At 38.6% G+C, this 19,789-nt stretch overlaps 2 protein-coding genes across 11 annotated transcripts in view; one reads left to right on the top strand and one right to left on the bottom strand.

The window, feature by feature from the left end:
- CTBS (chitobiase) overlaps positions 1–19,789 on the bottom strand; it is a 66,462-nt gene that overhangs the window by 7,901 nt on the left and 38,772 nt on the right. For 8 of the 9 annotated variants that reach the window (XM_055116725.2, XM_063600112.1, XM_055116722.2 and 5 more), the window contains 6 exons: positions 19,538–19,618; positions 7,846–7,984; positions 7,193–7,401; positions 3,103–3,274; positions 1,006–1,103; positions 527–688 (listed from right to left, as the gene is read on the bottom strand). In XM_055116725.2, the coding sequence (XP_054972700.1) occupies positions 527–688; positions 1,006–1,103; positions 3,103–3,274; positions 7,193–7,401; positions 7,846–7,984; positions 19,538–19,603 (846 nt within the window). In that variant the 5' untranslated portion in view covers positions 19,604–19,618. Of the gene's footprint in view, positions 1–526; positions 689–1,005; positions 1,104–3,102; positions 3,275–7,192; positions 7,402–7,845; positions 7,985–11,503; positions 11,747–19,537; positions 19,619–19,789 lie in introns of those variants that run through there. The other variant, XM_003805280.5, reaches the window with a different exon arrangement.
- Positions 1–19,789, top strand: part of SPATA1 (spermatogenesis associated 1) — a 106,763-nt gene that overhangs the window by 56,612 nt on the left and 30,362 nt on the right. The window contains exon 15 of one of the 2 annotated variants that reach the window (XR_010110872.1): positions 8,806–11,485. The exons of the other annotated variant lie outside the window; for it this stretch is intronic. The gene's annotated coding sequence lies outside the window, so the exon portion shown is untranslated. Of the gene's footprint in view, positions 1–8,805; positions 11,486–19,789 lie in introns of those variants that run through there. 2 annotated transcript variants of the gene reach the window in all.

The raw sequence follows: 19,789 nt of genomic DNA, 5'->3' as shown, positions 1-19,789 counted from the left end.
TTTATGTAATATTTTTGTAAGTTTTGACATTGCTTTATAATTTAATTATAAAATAAATTGAAAATGATAGTTTTTCCATTGTAAAGTCAATTATGACACCTCTTCTGTTCTCAGCCTCATTCCTCCCTATGTAAGTCTCATCAGAATCTGTAGGCCACTTTGAAATGGAGGCTTTCAGAGATAGTAACCTATTTTGGCCCAAAACCCATTCAAAATCAACAGTCATCCTAACATAATTGTCAACTGTTACAGAAATCCTGTTTGTGATATGCACATTTTTATGGCATCATCTAAATGACAAGTGGCCCAAGCAGAGTAGATTCACTATTAGCAAAACTCCAGTTGCTCGCCAGGGAACTAAAGTTCCTGATTACAGATTCAAAGACAAGTTTAGTCATGTAAATAGCAGTCTGCATGTTATGCCCTAAAAGAAAACTGATAGAAATTCTTGATATCAAACATCTAATTATGAAAATAATTACAAAAACTAATAGAATAAATGCTCATAACTTACGAAAAGTCTTACTTTATAGTTATAATAAGGAGCCTGCTGATCTTTATCCCATAGGTTTCCAGAAATAGAACTATTTATTTGCTTCATGATCGTTTTGTAGGGCACCTGACGTCCTGCAGCGTCACTACAAGGAGCCCCCCGGAAAGGGACTTTTGCAATGGTACAAACATGATCCTAGAAATGCAAAAGTGCTCATGTTATATATTATCAATTATGCAATTCTTAAAAGCCAAACCAAAAATATATAAATTATTTAGAAATAAAACATATACCATAGAAAACCTGACTATACAGAAAAAAGGTTAAAATAAATTTCATTATTAAATGAAAATGTATGATAATCATAAGCTTTCATAGAATTAAGTAAAAATAACTAATTTTTATCTCAAACTATATTTCAGAAATTCTAAAGTTTATATATTTCTAATGAAAACAGAGAGACTCCAAATATAATAGAGAATAAAAATTATGTAACAAATGACTGTTCCTACCTCAGACAGATTCAGGCAGGTATAATCATAACCATACCAAGGAACACCCATCACAAGTTTCTTAGGATTAATGCTCATCTTGATGTAGTCATTATATCCTAGTCAAGCAGGGAGAGAAAAAGCATATTTGTTTCTCTTCATATGTCAGTGTGTTCATACAAGCTATGCAACCGTTCAGAATCTGTTTGTAAAAACAAGCACATTTATAAAAAACACTAATAGTGTTTAATATGATGTTATAAAACATCCCTTAAGAACCATAAATTCTATATCTTGCTTTCTAAACCATTTCTCTTTGAATAGGAGAAAACATTCAAAACAATTAAGATCATACTGAAATAAAATATTCACAAAATCTAATTCTAGGAAGAATGACACATTTCAGGAAAGTATGCTAATTATATCTATTAATTCTAAGACATGATATACTTGATACTCTAGATTCTAAAGTTTCAAAAAAGTTTTATAAATCTTAACTTTCTAGCAGTGATGGTCTCAGAGTTTCTTAGAAAGTACAAGTGTTCCATGTTTTGCAAATATTCTGTAAGTAAGCTGGGGATAAGAAATGTGTCATCTATAGTGGGAGGAAACAAAGAGAAAAATGAACAAATCCCTGGAACTATCAGTCCTTTTCTTGCCCAATGCTGCAAAACATGTTTTCCCACCAAGACATATTCACAGATTACCTAGAATGTTCAGCTAAATAACTTTATTACTTTTTAGAGCCTTTAATGTTATTATGTACTATTAAATAACCAAAAATGGGGTGGGGTATGCATCAGTTCCCAAACATATTGGTTTATTTAGTTTGGTTGTTGATTTATTTATGATACAAAGTATCCCTATGTTGCTCAGGCTGGCTTGAACTTCTGGCCTCATGTGATCTTCCCACCTCAGCCTCCCAAGGCTTGAACCTTTTATTGATATATGTCTTTCCTGAAACACAGTTTGGGAACCTTCAATTAATAATTACTTCGTAATTTTAACAGAATAAGTTATTTTTCAACTTTAAATAGGTATGTGGCTAGGCACAATGGCTCATGCCTGTAATTGAAGTTCTTTGGGAGGCTGAGGTGGGAGGATCACTTGTGGCCAGCCTGGGCAACATAGTATGACTCCATCTCCTTAAAAAAAAATCTTTTTTAAATTAGGTGGGCATGGTGGTGCATGCCTGTATACCCAGCTACTCAGGGGGCTGAGGTTGGGGGATCACTTAAGCTCAGGAGGTCGAGGTTACAGTGGGCTATCATAGTGCCACTGCACTCCAGCCTGGGCAACAAAGCAAGACTCTGTGTCAGAAAAAGAAAAAAATGAAAATATTAGCTGGGCATGGTGGCATGCACCCGTAGTCCCAGCTACTCAGGAGGCTAAGGCTGAGCTTGTGAGGTTGAGGCTGCAGTGAGCCCTGATCGTGCCACTGCACTCCAGCCTGGGTGATGGAGTGAGACCCTGCTCAAAAAAATAAAAATTAAAAAAAAAACAAAAGAACAAGCAATCTTTTATTTAGTTGACTGATGGAATACAAACCAATCCAAACTTTGAAGAGGATAATGCAAAGCCTACATCATATGAATGACAGGTCAAAAGTACTCAAATTCTAATAGGAATATAATTTTTAATTTATCACAGATACTAAAAGAAGTTAATGCCTATCCTATTAATCATGCAATGAAGGTGCCCAACCATATCTATCTTTGCTATTATTTAACACTGGTTATTTCAACAAAAATATCCTGTCAAATTCTAGATAAGCATGTGATTTCATGATAAGAATATCAGACCAGAAATGAGAATACCTGATTAAGCCCCAGGTATATAATACTTAATAGTTATGCAATCATGAGCAGTTAATTCTTTTTATCTCATCTAGAAATATACCTATACCACAAGATTGTTGGAAGAATTAAGTGAAAATCAAAACTTTAAAACTTTTTGTAAACTTTAAAGCTTTCAATTAAGTGATTTTTACATGTTTGAAGCAAGCCTTACAATTGAAAAACGTATACATATAACTTAGAAATACTAAAAACATCTTAATATTTTAATTTATAGAATATTATTAATATTATTAATAAATGACCATGTTTAGAGTCTTACCAGTTAATGTCTGATTATAGGGAGCATTGGCTGCTGCAATACATTCTGACCAGATCTGACTTTGTTCATCATAAGACATCACAAAGAGGAAGTCACAAGCATCTGCAATTCCAGTATAATTATAGCATCTTCTGTCTATGTTGTTTGGAGACCAAGCTACATCAAAGGTTACCTGTGGAAAAAAATCTTACTATTTTATGTAACATGGTCAAGTGTGCATATTATGTCAGATTTTTTAAATTATATATATTTTTTACCTTATACTACACAAGGAAAAGGAACTGCTTACAGTATATGAATGTAGGGTTTGACACACATAGAACTTGAACCATTCTAAGAAATATTTTTTGCTTACACTTGACTGAGTCAGACATATATTTGGACATACAATGACCAGGAGCAAGACACTGTATAGAAGATGGCCTCCAAACTCGAAATGTCTTCAAACGCCAGGCTGGTACCTCAGCTGATTAAAAGAAGCAGGTATAATGACAACAGGGTATGGTGATGCCCCTGAGCAACTAGAGAGTAAAGGCACACTAAAAGAATTCAAATACAAAAGTTTTTAAAATATTGTGCAGGTTAAATATGTCACCTATTGGCACAACCTGACTGGGTTGGGAGTTTCAGCCCGATTCACAATCACCTTATATGGTAGATTTGGCCCAGTATTACAGTTAAGACAATAGTGGTGTCTTATGGCCTACAGGTATAGATTAATCAAGTCAAAATGTTGAATAAATCATTTAAATGATCTTATTTTATGGAAATATTCAAATAAATGTTGAGTATTATCTTTCTTTTTTGGGGGGGATGGAGTCTTGCTCTGTCACCCAGGGTGGAGTGCAGTGGCGCAATCTCAGCTCACTGCAACCTCTGCCTCCTGGGTTCAAGTGATTCTCCTGCCTCAACCTCCCACATAGCTGGGATTACAGGCATGTGCCACCACGCCCAGCTAATTTTTTTGTATTTTTAGTAGAGACAGGGTTTTGCCATGTTGCCCAGGCTGGTCTCAAACTCCTGACCTCAGCTGATCTGCTGACCTCAGCCTCCCAAAGTGCTTACAGGCGTGAGCCACCACACCCAGCCTTATCTTTCATTTTGAATAGTGAGCCAGCCTTCAACAAGAATGTGTCTCTTTATGTTTATTGCCTTAACCAAATATTAATTAGCCTTATTTTTTACGTGTACAAATGTTCTAAAACTTCATTAAAGGTTGTTTTCCCCCCTTAATTAGGCACTCAATAAACACTGGTTATTTTAAAAACTGAGATACTTTAGGTAACATTTTTATACTTTGAACAATTTATTCTAGCAAAACTCTTTTTAGGACTTCTTCAAAGTTCCCTTTATAATTCCCTGAATATTAGCACTTTACAATTATAAGCTTTGCTCAGTAGTTTTCCAACAAAATAAGTTATGAAATAAAATTATTACATATTTGTTCCTATTTTATCACTGCCTCTTATTACAAAATGAGAGGTATATTATAGTAATAGAGAAAAATAAATGACTACCTCTAAGCAAGTAAATTTCAAATCCATTTTGTAAGAGTGTTTTCACCAGGATTTTCTCTCACAGTTAATCTCATATTTTTGAGATGGTACTATTATTATATTAGACAAGAAAGCAAAAGACTTGGGTGCTAGTGTCAGCTGTCTTATAGTTAGGTCTGTATCACTGCTAAGTCAATTAAAGCATCTGAATTTTTCCCACCTATAAAAATGAGGGTGTAGAAAGAACTCTTTAAGGCATTTATTTGTAGCTCTTTAATTCTGTGACCACAATTCTGTAAACTAAAGTTATTATCTTATCCCCAAAACTCATTCCCCCCTCTAGATTATCTAGTCATTTTTTGTTGATTACCAGTTTAAAAATTTTGGGGCCATTTTCTGATTCTTTCTTCCCTTACTTCCAAAATCTAACCTCACGTCTCCCTTTGGGTGGCATCTCACAGTTGTTCTGCCCCTTCCTTTCCATTAATTAATTCATTTAATATGTATTTATTGTACACCTGCTGATTTAGGATTATGTCATCATCCAAATCCAAACTAAATCCCTTGATACTGTATTGTTCAGTTAGCAGTCCTTACTCATCTTCCTTTCTCATCTAGTTTTACATACTCCTACAGAATAGTTTCCCCAAACACTATTTTACACACATAACCCATTACACACAGAATAAAATGCACAGTGCTCAGCCTGACATTCTGGATCTTCCACAATCTGGCCTACCTTTGCAACTGTCCCTCCCACTAATTCACCTAACATGAACTTGACATGTAGCCCAAATGGTTCTCCTCACCTCTCAAGAGATAGAAAGAGATATTCCTACTGCAAGGATTTTGCTCAGTCTCTTCCTCTCTGCTCTTTCACTACAGCTTCATCAGGATTGTCAAATAGGTTGTTTCCCATACATTCCACACATCAATTCTAACCTATTAGTAATCACTATCTAGAGAATGAAGGAAAAGTTTCTGAGGCCAAAATGTGTGAGGAGGAGAAGGGGTATTGTGGCCTGTATGCCAGGTATTTGCTATTCTTAATCTACATTGTACTCTCCTGACAAGTTGAATTCCATACTGACAGATCTTCCCTATTTGCATAAAACCACAGAAATGTCAGTCCTCATATTGCTTATTATTTTACCAGTAATTCTCAAATTATTTTACCTGTAATTTTCAAATTCATGATGACCAACTCTACCAGAATCACCTAGGATACTTGGCAAAAATACAGTTCTCTAAGCTCTATCCCAGACCTACTGAGTCAATCTCAGTGATATGGTTTGGATCTGTGTCCCCGCCCAAATCTCATGTTGAATCGTAATCCCCAATGTTGGAGGTAGGGCCTGGTAGGAGGTAACTGGATTACAGGGGCAGATTTCCCCCTCCAGTGCTGTTCTCGTGATAGAGTTCTCACGAGATCCGATTGTTTAAAAGTGTGTGGCACCTCCCCACTCTCTCTCTTTCTCCTTCTCTGGCTGTTTGAAGTGCTGATCCTGCTTTGCCTTCCACCATGACTGTAAGTTTTCCTGAGGCCTCCCAAAAGCCAAGCAGATGTCAGCATTATGCTTCCTGTATAGCCTGCAGAACCATGAGCCAATTAAACCTATTGTCTTTATAAATTACCCAGTCTCAGGTATTTCTTTATAGCAATGTGAGAACAAACTAATACACTCAGGATATTTTAAACAAGCACTCTCAGGTAATTCTGAGACAGGTTTAGGAATCACTGGTTTATAATACTCATAATGCTCTATACTGGAATACATTTTTAAGCATTCTGTTAGATATCAAGGAGCTGCACCCCGTCTTCAAAAAAAACTCATTGTCTAGCCTATTACTTCTTAACTATAATCACCAATGAAACTTTTTTAAAATTGTGGGCTCTGGGATTACCCAAAACCTTTTGAAAAATCATTTCTGGGAGTGAGTTCACAGTGTGCATGTGTGTGGAAAAGTAAACACATGTTTACTTTTTCTTAAGACCTATGGTTATCTTGATATGTGGCCAAGTTTGAGGATCACTGATCTGGGTTCACATTATCCTCTGTTACCCATCTGTTGTCTGGCAAGATAGCTTGTGTTGTTACCTTCTGCTCTAATCATGTTCATTATGGCAGTGGGGAAGCACACTGCCTATTGTTATAGCTGTCACAGTTCTGTGTAGTTAGTCCTTTAAGCTTTACTGGGCCTTGGGTGCAAGTAATTCAGAGACTGTGGAGCAAGTGATACACTTCCCCAGAACTACCTCTACTCCTGGGTTGTTTCTGTCCTGCATTGGTAAAAGCTGGTTAGGCACCCCCCTTGATTTTTGTTCTCCCATTGCCTAACACTTCTAACTGTGCTACAAGGCAAGTAGTGGGGTAATCCCAGTGTTGTATTTTGATGTGAATAGAGAATAGATTTAGTGCTTTAAAATTCCTTAAATAAGAACACCAAAGGCTCCAGAAAAATTTTTTAGGAAATAAGTGCTGAAACTCTTTCCCATTGCATTACTACAAAACAAAGATTATATTAGTTATACCCTCATGAGTATATTCTGATATGGAAAATATGAGGTTTCCAAAAAATAAATGAGTTTTTACCTGTGATCCCTCAATTTCACGATGGAAAGAGTCTGTAGTTTCTTTGACTAAAGCAGTTAATGCGTCATATTCAGGTGATAAACAATTAACTTCTTGCTCTATATCTATATTAATTCCATCCATATATTGTGTTTTGGCCAAATTAAGTTTTTGAGCTATCCAGGATGCTCTGAAAGCAGGATCAATGATATCCTTTAAGGATACATCTCCTGTGGAAGAAGTATATATCTTTTGAACATGTATGCAAAAACATTTCATTATTTTGGAAGACTAAGCCCTTAACTGAAGTTTTCCAAATGGAGAAAGAATATATCAAAGTAACAGAAAGCCATTACTCATGAATCTCCAAAATAACCATTATAAATCATTAGTAAAATTGTTCTGAAGTTAGAAACAGAAATTGTGGACTATGATTAAGTAAAGGTCATAAGGCTAATTTGGCAGTTAACATTTTGCTCAAAACCATACAGTGGTTTAATTCTTTTAAAAAGATCTGTGTTTGTGAAATGAATTACACAGTATCTAAGATTAATTATAGGATCCTAACAAAAACACATAAACATAAAAGGAATTTTTTGGAAAGTCGGGACTATAGCAAGTGATACAGATAAAATTTCCCAATTGCTGGACACATAGATCTGGAAACAACATACCTTTAAGTACTACTCTGGCTCCTTTTGAATGAGCGTAGCACATAAGTTCTGAGTCATATTTTCCAAATGTTGCCACAGTTGTAATCTGTGACCAGTCATAAGATTTCCAAGTTTTCTGTCCAACATCAAACACAAAGACCTGCCAGAACAAGGATGAGCACCATCATTTAAACCAAGAATATTATGCTGACCGTCCAAAATACCGTTCATCAAACATCACCATACACCAAACACTATGGTGGCAGTGAGAGTACAAGTGCATAAGACATAGGGGTCCCAAGATAATTGGTGGCAAGGGTAATTAGCCAGGCTGGGAAAGAGGGGAAGGATGGGCCAGGAAGAAGAGTGGCAAGTGCCAAGGCCTGGAGGCAGAGACAACATGGTGGTTGCGTAACTAAATATTTAGTATGGCCGACGTCTAGAATTTGGGGAGAGAGCATTAGTGAAGGACTAGAGAGTGGTAGGCATGGATTAAATCATGAAAGGCCTCATAAGCTCTGTTGAGAAGTTAGTACTACCTTGTTTATCCTGAGATAAAGGGAGAGAATAAAAGCATTTTTAAAAGGGGAAGGTATGAATTTTAGAAAAATATTTTCAGCTGCAGTGGGAAAAGGATTAAAGAGACACCAAAACTGGAGGCAGAATACAGAAACTGTTGGAGGAATCCAAGTAAGAGATGATGGTGACCTCAACTAAAATTGTGGAGCAGTGGAGTTAAGTGAACAGATCTGGAAGATCCTAAGGAGGCAAAATTGACAGGACTTTGTGACTAATTGAATGAGTAATCAAAGGAGAGACGTTTGATAATACTCAAGTTTCTGGCTACTGCGGATGGAGCCATAAATACTACATTTACTGTTTTTTGTTTGTTTGTTTGGTGAAGCTAGCTTCTTAGAATAGTACCTAGGTCAAATTCTAAGGCACCTGATGTTGTGTTTCTCTGATATTTTCTTCCCACAGTTAATTCAAGAAGCACAGAAGCCTCACTGATTATTTTTATATTATTCCAAGGCATTAATTCATTGATTTGGCAAATATTTATTGAATTTCCAATAAAGTACAAGGAGAGTATTTTGCTAGGCTCTAAGGAGATAAAGATTAATGAGAGAGACCAGGTCCAGTAAGGAGTTAACTACTTAATTACAATGGTATTAAGGACTGTAGGGGTTACAGGGGGCCACGCCAGCATATAAAGGGGACCTGCTAGCCAGATGGAGCACGAAAACTTTTCTGAGGACTACACACTTTCGGAGAGGGCTGAAATCAGCAGAATGATGGAAGAGATGTACCTATGGACAAAAGATTGCATTCTCAACTGAGGGAAGGAAAAGCCCAAAGGTCGCTACACCTCAGGAGAATTCTGAGATTCTGGAACTGAAAAAGGTCAATGTAGGTAGAGCACAGAAATCCTGCAAGTATGTGGAACTGGATAAAACCTTTAAAGTCGGTAGTGGAAAGAGTAGGACTTCCAAGACCACTGAAGATGTTGTATTTTATCTTGGGATCAGTGGGATCAATTAGAGTTTTAATTCAGGGGATATGCATTACAAAAGAGATCACTGGGTCCTTGTGAGGGGAATGAATGAGGGAGAGGCAGTGGGGATAGTAGCTGTAAAAGTTAAACCAGGCATTTCTTAATTTTTTAATTTTTTTTAACTTTTCAGAATTATGCATAACTCATTTTTTCTGCTAAGCAATTGCCCACTGAAATAATAAAAATTCATAATGTGAAATTAAGTGGCCCATTGTTTTCTGACTCATATTTCTATCAAAACTTCTATTTTAGTTCTGATAATTAAGATTCTATTTGTTTAAAAAATACTAAGAGCCTGTGATATAACAGATATCCTTAAAAAAAAAAAAAAAAAGCTGGGTGAACTAATTGAAAATGTAAGGTGAAAATGCCATGTAGTCTAGTTTTTGTGTTTGAAAAACACAGAAAACGCCAGTAGAGAAAAAGACCATTTACCACGAAGATACAAATAAGCATAATTTTGCTTCTTTGAATAGTTGGTTTTCAAAGTGCCCACAGATATTGCCTAACCCACTAAGTATTGGGTACTACAATAAATCTTTCAGGGTTTTTTTTTTTTTTCTTTTTTGAGACATAGTCTTGCTCTGTCGCCCAGGCTGGAGTGCAGTGGCGTGATCTTGGCTAACTGCAACCTTCCGCCTCCCAAGTTCAAGCGATTCTCCTGCCTCAGCCTCCCAAGTAGTTCGGATTACATGTGCCCGCCACCACGCCCAGCTAATTTTTGTATTTTTAGTAGAGACGGGGTTTCACCATGTTGGCCAGGCTGTTCTCGAATTCCTGGCCTCAAGTGATCCACCCACCCTGGCCTCACAAAGTGCTTCTCAATCTCAAAAAGAGATTGAGAAAATTAAGAAATGTCTGGTTTAACTTTTACAGCTACTGTCCCCACTGCCTCTACCACCGCGCTGGGCCTCAGATTGTATAAAACATTTTAATTGGGAGGCCATTATGCTGAAACAGCTCCAACTGCCTTGGATTTCCTGCTTAAGCAAACTCCAGCCCAAGGTCAACAGTGAAAGGAAACTTAAGCTTAACCTATCAGAAACTGCCAACTAACCTCTAACTAGTAATTTTCCACCAAGTCATAGCTAAATAAGGCAAACAGTCATAGCCAACCAAGTAATTATTTTCCTTTGCTTCCCTGTTCAGCCTATAAAAGCCCATGCTACTAAAGCAGACCTCTCTGAACCCCTTCTGGTTTAAGTACTGCCGATTCATAAGTTGTTCTTTGCTCAAATAAAAAAGGTTATCCTACTTTGTCTGAAATCTTTCTTTTAATAAGATGTTAGGTTTCCACACTAGGCAGGTTCTCCATAAACACTTTCACCATTTTTATTTCTTCTCCTAAGTCATGTATATATACTTTTTTACTGGCATCTAAGTGTTCTGCCTCAGATTAATGTACTAGATTAAGAACTAGGAATCATGCCTATTTCTACAAAAGAATCGTTCTTTGGATTAAGCCTTTGGACCTTCCTGATGTCATCCAATTCCTGCTTTCAGTCATCGAAGTGGGCAGTCAGGTGGTTTTAATATTGCTCCAGAAGGTGTTTGATTAAAGTTGCCAGAAGCCTTACAAATTGTTATGTAGATAGAAGGAAAATGTACTGAAAGCTATTTTTTTTTTTTTTTTTTTTTTACCACTCTTCATGGGTGGTTTTGAGGTACTTTAAAGGAAAGGGCCAGCAGGTATAGAAAACTAAAGGTAAGCAAAATACTCTGCATTCTAATGTACTGTTGGAGTGCTGAGATTCTTTCAAACGAAATCCTCGTTCCTTGGAAACAGAAATGGATTATCCTACCTTGTTTGCTTTTTACACCCAGAGTGCTTCCGCAGAGGCACAGCAGGGGAATGAAAGGAGCTTGCCTTAGGAGGCAGATCTGGTTTGAACACTCGCCTGCCTACGCAGGCACTTACAGGCTGTGAGGCCTGAGGAGTTACTCAACTTCTCTGAGCCCGAGCTTCCTCATCTATAAATTGAAGGATCCGTAAACAGGAAGGCCCTCATCGAGTGGTCAAAGCTGGTTTCGGCGCCCACGGCACCTCTCCTTAGGGCTCCGTTCTACCTAACTTCTCTTCGTGCCCTGAAGCCCAGACCTAGAGGAGCAGAGGAAGGCGCTGACCTCGAAATCTGGATGGTGGCGAATCGGGTGGCAGAGCTCAGGCTCCTGGCATGGGCAGTCGGTCCCGGCTGCGAGCCGCAGCGCCAGCAGCGCCAGCAGCGCTAGACCCGGGACGCCGCTTGGCGGGCTAGAGACGAGGCGCCAGCGTCGAAGCTGCGGCCGGGACATGGCAGCAGGTCTAGCGGGCCGGAGTGGGTTCCTACCGCCTAGGTGGGCGGGGCCTGCTGCGCGTCGGGGCAAGAAGGGGCGGGGAGGGGCGGGAGGGGAGGGGCGGGAGGGGCGGGGCTCCGGGGCGGGCGTGGGAGGTCCGGGCTTCGAGCGTCCCCGGGCGCTACCGGTGGGTGAAGTTAAGTGGCTGCTGGAGCGTCTCGGGGGACAGCCAGTGTCTGCGGCGCCGAGAGGGCCGTTCGTGGACTCAAATGGGTATCACCCCTACCGTTTATAGTCCTTCCAATAGTCTGCATCTCGTTTTGTCGTGGCTGGTCGTGTACTCCTTGTGGAGTCTGAAGGTACAAGGGGATCCCCAAAATGGAGAAGTGGGTGTCTTTGGAAGGGCCTACTGAGTAACATGGTTGGAGTGGCCAAAAGACTTTGTTTTTCTTTTGCTACTCAAAAGAAAGCTGGAATACCAAAAATTTTTACTTAACGGATATCAGGTCTTAGTTAAGATCGTGGTTTGAATTCAAGCATCTAATTTTGCCTACTCTCCTGTTAAAAATCAAGTTTAACAAGCTAAACACAAGGACAAAGAGATAACAGCAACAAAATGTTGGAAGCTGGAGAGCACAAGTATGAGTATGAGAGGTAAATCGGAAAAGGGGGAGATTAGTCGAAGGCTGCTCAAGGACTCTGATTGCTAGATCCTTTTTCCAGCTTCATGTCTCTGGGCAGCTGCCCCTCTTTCCCACCCACGGGCTCCCACCCCGGCTGAATTCCCTGAAGGGGATAAATTCTCTGCTGAGTGGGTATTCCACCTAAAACGGAGAATAAGTGGCTTTATGCCTACTGAAAACTGAAACCCCTCGCTGTCTGATTAACCTAAGAGGCTGAGCAAAGATACTGACATCGGGTTTTCTGGACAAATCATACACCCAGATCACCCTACAGTGAAATTCAAAGTTAAAAGCACCAGCTATCTACTTGGAGCTTCCTCTCTTTGTCCTTTTTAATTTTTACTTTTAATCATGGACAGCAACCAAAAAAATCCAATAATGTAGAAAGAAGGGACCCAAACAACAGACAAAGGAATATGGAGGAAGCAGATGCTGCAGGGAGAACACTTTTAAAAATTCTCATAATAGCCCCAGAAAAATAAGAGAAGATGAAGCCACAACAGGGTGCAATAAAAGGGGTAGGGGATTTTTAAAAGTTACTAGAAATAAGAAAGAAGTGAAAAAACTATTAGTAGAAGATAACACTGAGGAATGTAGAGCAAAAACTCTGAAAGATAAGAAAATTGGAAAACGCAGTACAGAGGGGATGAAATAAATAATTCTTAAGGGTGCTTGAGAAGCAGCGTAGTACAAATAAGAAGAAATAAGTAATTTGGGCTGGGCACAGTGGTTCATGCTTGTAATCCCAGCACTGTGGGAGGCCGAGGTGGGCAGATCACTTGAGCTCAGGAGTTCGAGACCAGCCTGGCCAACATTGTGAAACCCCATCTCTACTAAAAATACAAAAATTATCTGGGCATGGTGGCAGACACCTGTAATCCCAGCTACTCGGAAGGCTGAGGCAGGAGAATCGCTTGAACCTGGGAGGTGGAGGTTGCAGAGATCACACCACTGCACTCCAGCCTCAGCAACAGAGTGAGACTCTGTCTCAAAAAAAAAAAAAAAAAGAAAAGAAAAAAGAAAAAAAGAGAAGAAATAAGTATTATCAAGGCTCCAGGACTGAAGAATACACGTTTTCAGAATGAAAAGCTGGGCCAGGCACTGTGGCTCACACCTGCAATTGCATAACTTTGGCAGGCCAAGGCAGGAGGATTACTTGAGGGCAGGAGTTTGAGACCAGCCTGGGGACCATAGACCCTGTCTCTACAAAAAATAAAAAGCAAAAAATTAGCCCTGTGTGCCAGTGTGGTGGTAAAAGCTTGTAGTCCCAGCTGCTCGGGAGGCTGAGATGAGAGGATTGCTTGAAGCCGGGAGGTTGAGGCTGTAGTGAACTATGATCATGCCACTGCACTCCAGCCTGGGTGACAAAACAAGATCCTGTCTCAAAAAAAAAAAAGTACAATTGAACCTCCATAACCAGAGGTTCCACATCCATGGTTTTAACCAATGTCAGATAACAGTATTTAAAAATAACAAATAATACAGCAATTTAAAAATGCAAATAAAAATACGGCAAGAGCACTGTCAACATAGCATTACATCGTATTATAATTAATCTAGAGATTATTTAAAGTACAGGAGGATGTGCATAGATTATGCCATTTTATATAAGGGACTTGAGCATCCATGGATTTTGGTATCTGGGAGTCCTGGAACCAATCCCTCAGGATACTGAAATGTAACTGTATGTTTTTAACATGAATGGTTGCACTGAATCGAGTTTTCAAGGAAAAGAGCCTTCTGACTCATAGAATCAGACTGTATTCTGTGACACAGAAGAAAACACATATCTACCTGTCTTAGGGATCCCTAAGATCATCTCCAGGTTCAGTGATGCACTAAAAGAACTCATAGGACTCAGTTGTACTCACAGTTAAGATTTATTACAGCAGAAGAATATGAAGCAAAAGCAGCAAAGGGAAAAAGTGCACAGGAAAAAGACAGGAGAAAGCCAAGCACAAGCATCACGTTGTAACATGTGTGAAGGGCTGTCTGCCATGGAAGCTCATTAGAGACTCAGGGAACAGCAGGAACACTCCCAAATCCACCTACAGGCCAACCTTTAGGAAGCAGGCCTTTCTAAAGATAGCAGTCTTAGGCCTGTTACGGTAACTCTTTTCTGCATACTAACCAAATGAGGAATTCCTACATATTTGTATTGAATTTTATATTGGTGCTGTACATTCTATGGGTTTTGACAAATGTATAATGATGTGTATCCAGCATTATAGTATCATACAGAATAGTTTCACTGCCCTCAAAATTATCTGTGCTCTACCTATTCATTCATCTCTCCTTGCTAACCACTGGCACCCACAGATTTTTACACTGTCTCCAAGTTTTGCCTTTTCCAGAATGTCACAGTTGGAATCTTACAGTATATAGCTTTTCAGATTGGCTTCCTTCACTTAGTAATACGCATTTATGGTTCCTCCATGTCCCTTCATGGCTTGATTGCTCATTTCTTTTTAGCACTGAATAATACTTCATTGTTTGGACGTACTACAGTTAATCCAATCCTGCAGCATCTGCTTCCTCCATATTCCTTTGTCTGTTGTTTGGGTCCCTTCCTTCTACATTATTGGATTTTCTTGGTTGCTGTCCATGATTAAAAGTCAAAATTAAAAAGGACAAAGAGAGGAAGCTCCAAGTAGATAGCTGGTGCTTTTAACTTTGAATTTCACTGTAGGATGATCTGGGTGTATGATTTGTCCAGAAAACCCCTGATGTATTTATTCACCTACTGAATGGATTTTGTGTTATCACTTTTTTGAATTTCACTGTAGGGTGATCTGGGTGTATGATTTGTCCAGAAAAACCCCTGATGTCAATATCCATTCACCTACTGAAGGACATCTTGGTTGCTTTCAAGTTTTGAAAATTATGAATAAAGCTGCTATAAACATTCATGTGCAAGTTTTGTGTTATCACTTTTTTTTTCCAGACAGGGTCTCTGTCACCCAGGCTAGAGTGCAGTGACTTGATCAAGCTCACAGCAGCCTCCATCTCCTGGGGTCCAGCAATCCTCGCACCTCAGCCTCCTGAGTAGCTAGGACTACAGGTACATGCCATCATGCCTGGCTTTTATGTATTTATTTATTTATTTTAGTAGAGGTGAGGTTTTGCTATGTTGCTCAGGCTGGTATGGAACTCCTGTGCTCAAGGAGTCCTTCTGTCTTGGCCTTCCAATGTGCTGGAATTACAGGCATGAGCCACTGCGTCCAACCCTGTGTTATAACATTTTTAAGCCAAGGAGAAATGTTTGTTTTTGACAACTTAACCGTATCTAATTAAATGTTTTATTAAAACCATTCACGTGGGCCGGGCGTGGTGGCTCACACCTGTAATCCCAGCACTTTGGGAGGCAGAGGCGGGTGGATCACAAGGTCAGGAGTTCGTGACCAGCCTGGCCAATATGGGGAAACCCCGTCTCTACTAAAAATACAAAAATTAGCTGGGTGTGGTGGTGCATGCCTGTAATCCCAGCTGCTTGGGAGGCTGATGCAGGAGAATTGCTTGAACCCGGGAGGCAGAGGTTGCTGTGAGCCCAGATCGTGCCACTGCACTCCAGCCTGAGTGACAAAGTGAGACTCTGTCAAAAAAAAAAAAAAAAATTCACAATTCTAACACTGTACATCCATCTAGTTGATCCATTGATTCATGGTAGCATGCCATAGAGCAAATAACAAATATACAATAGCTACATAAAATATAAAAAATTTAGGAATAAATATAATGTGCAAGAATGTAAGACCTCTACATAGAAAAGTATATATTTAATAAAGTATAAAACATTATTGAAATGTTAGAAGATGTAAGCAAATAAAACATGAAATATTTGTTGGGGGAGGAGGATTGTTGTTTTGTTTCATTTTTCTTTTTTCTGTTTAGTTTTGGTGGAATTTGATAAGCTGATTCTAAAATATATAAGAAAATATAAAAATAGTTGTGACATTGCTCAAGAACAAGGTGGGAAGTCTTCTACATATTCTCAAGACTTAAAAAGATTAAGTAATAAATTCCACTCACTATTGGTGCAAGGATAAACAAATGAACCAATGGCACAGAGTAGAGAACTCACAAAAGATCCATGTGTATACACTTGATTAATGACAAAGGAATCACTGTAGAGCAGCAGAAAAAAGATAATGTTGTGACAACTGGATATTAATATGGAAAAAATCTGAAACTTGACCTCTACCTCACACCATATACAAACAACTCTAGGTGATTTCTAGACTTCAATGTAAAAGGCAAAACAACAAAGTTATCAGAAAATAATATATAGAATATTTCATGATCTCTAGAGAATAAACCCTTACATGAAGCCCGAAAACTATTAACTACAAAGGGAAAAGATCAATACATTTGGCTACTCAATATTTAAGAACTGTTTATCAAAAAACACAAGAGAGTAAAAAGCCACAGTATGGAACAAGGTATTATTTGTAAAATATATAACCAACTATGGACTGGTGTGAAGAATATATAAAGAACTCATAAAAATTCAAAGAAAAAAGTAAACAATCAAGAGGAAAATGGCTAGGAAATCAGAACACTTTACAAAAGAGGATATCTGTATGTTCAATAAACATATGAAAAGATGCTTAATCTTGGTAACCAGGGAAATGTGAACTAAAACCACAATTAGATACCACTACATACTCATTGGAATGGCTAAAATTAAAAAGACTGGTAATACCAGCTATTGACAAGGATGTGAAACAACAGAAACTTTATACATGGCTGATGGTAGAGTATAAAATAATCATTTTGAAAAATAGTTTGGCATTATTTACTGAACTTTAAGATACACATCCTCTACGAACCAGCAGCTCTGCTTCATGGAAATGAATGAATGTATGTGCTCCACATAGAAACATGGTATCCCTTAAATGCAGAAAAGGCATTAGATAAAATTCAGTACTGGTTCACCAAAAAAATTCTTAGTAAATTGAGAATAGAAGGAACAATAGAAAAAGAACCCAAATCATTTTGTAAACATCATACTCAATGGGGATATCATAATAGCATTCCCCTTAAAATCAAGAACAAGTAAAGGTGCTCATTATCACCACTTCTAATCAGTATTGTACTTACCAGTGAACACAAGTGAAAGAAAGAAAAGGCATAAACATTGAAAAGAAAGAAATAGTCATTATTCACCAAAGATAAAAATAACTACATAGAAAACCTAAAAGATAAAAGAATCCTTAATAAATTACTAGATGTAAGAGTTTAGCAAGGTCGCTATATATTAAGTCAACCTAAATCAATTGCACTACAAACTGAAATAAAATTAATATTAAAAAGATACTATTTATAATGGCTAAATATATGTGGAACTTAGGGACAAATATGACATGTCTATCTGTGCAAATGTTTATGGAGAAAATCCTAAAACTTACTGAAAGACATTAAAGAAGACCTAAGTACATTTTTAAACATTTATTTATAGTTTATATTTTTCTTTTCTGAGAGAAATGGGAAGAAAACCTTTGGAAGGTTTTAAGCAGGGAAGTAGCTTAGTCTGATTTACATTTTTAAAAGATCATTCTGACTGGTGTATGAAAGATGATTACAGAGAGGCTTGTGGAAGAGACCAGATAAGCTATTGGAGTGCAAGTGCAGGGCTAATATTTAGCTGGCAAATACTGGTACTGTGGCCTGGATTCTTTATGGCCAACATTTGCTGACTGGATGCAGTTGGTTGGCACCATGCTGTGCCATTAGCAGTTGTTAAATATTTTGATTATTTCTCAGCGTTCCCATGAGATTTCAAGGTGGCTCAAACCAGGCTGGCAGCAGTTGTCATCTGGATATGTTGGCTGATAAAGGATATCTTCTGTAGGAACAGGTGGGAAGACTCGCTGATGTGGTAGATGTGGGGGTTGGAGGAAAGAATAATCAAAGAAAGCAATGATGTTGTCTGTCTTCTCCACTAGCCTGTGCACTGCTTGAGAGCAGAGATGATCCCGGTGCAGTTTTATCCCCAGCACCTATCCCTCTACCTGCCACTAAGAGGGTAAAAACATTCCTGCTGAATGAAATTGCTACATGGGGACATGAGTGCAGATGTAGAGGTGTCAGTGTGGTCTAAGAGTGAGCACTATAAGATAAGAAAAAACAAGCAAGAATCAAGCCGTTTATATGTAGTCTAAATAGGACCAAGATCTCAGATGACCATCCCAGTAGGAGTGGGGTAGAAAGTTAGTGGAATTTTTATTTTGTTTTGTAGAGATGGAGGTCTCACTATGTTTCCCAGGCTGGTCTCAAATTCCTCCTGGCCTCAAGCAATCCTCCATCCTCATCCTCCCAAAGCACTAGATGTGAGCCACTGCAGCTGGCCAATTAGTGGCATTTGACCAAGGAAAAGTTTGAGGATGAAAAGCACTGGGACCTCAGACAGGAGCTGTGAGAGATTCAGTCCCCTGGGACAGTGGGTTACAGGGGTCAGGAAGCCCAACTCCTGAGGAACAATTCAGAAAATTAATCTCAGAAATAATGGCTTAAGGAATGGAAAATAGTATCAGGAATGCTAACAAAGTGGGTCAGAGTGAAAAAAGTGGCAATGCTGACCTGATAATGGAGGAGCCACACTGGCTGATAATGGAGGAGCAACACTGGCTGAATCCTATGCCTAAGTGTTCATGACATCAAGACCTTCTTATGCACCTTGCCTAGGAAGGATTTCTTCCACTGCCTAGGACAGAACTGAGCATAACGCATGAGAGTTAAGGAAGCCCAGCTGCTGGGGTAGATAGAGGCTCAGGGAGTGAGGAAAGCCAGGTGGCCTTTTCACCTATCAGCTGTCTCCTCATCCCAGGAGCCTGCAAGAACCCAGACGGTGATTTGTAACCACTTGCTTAGTATCCCCCAGACTCAACACAGTGCTTGGCACACAATAAGTGCTTAATAAGTTTTTACTTTTTGTAAAATTTAAAGATTTTTGAAATTCAAAATTTATTGGGTTTGGCACATTTAAGGTCATTCTTTTCCAAATCTCAAAATGGGATGTTAGAAAACCTTAAAATTGATGGGACGACATTATTTTCACATTACCAAATATCCAGTTAAATATGTTTTGTGATTTCCCAGTAAAAAACAAAATAAATTAAAGACAAAATAAATTTAAATAAAGTTAGCTCAGAGGTCCAAACTCATGGATTACAAATTCACGTGGAGCACTGCGTTTTCCTACCGGAATGTGATGTGTGAGCACCGATGTTTCCACCAGATCCTCCGGCTTGTGGATTACTCCATTCATCAACACCAGTGGATCCTAGAAGAAAAGAACATTTTGAAAGTGACTTTGTGTCTTTGGGGATGCTCTTCTTTAAACATCAGTAGGAATAAACATTCTCTTTATGGCTATAAAGGAAATTAAACATCACAGACCCCAGAAAATAATAACAATTAAAATACTAATTACAACATGAGTTTACATTTATTT

Source organism: Pan paniscus, chromosome 1 (assembly GCF_029289425.2).
Source record: "Pan paniscus chromosome 1, NHGRI_mPanPan1-v2.0_pri, whole genome shotgun sequence".
Classification (NCBI taxonomy): domain Eukaryota; kingdom Metazoa; phylum Chordata; class Mammalia; order Primates; family Hominidae; genus Pan; species Pan paniscus.
Note: the sequence above shows the minus strand (reverse complement) of the source record. Positions and strands in the feature narration are given on the sequence as shown.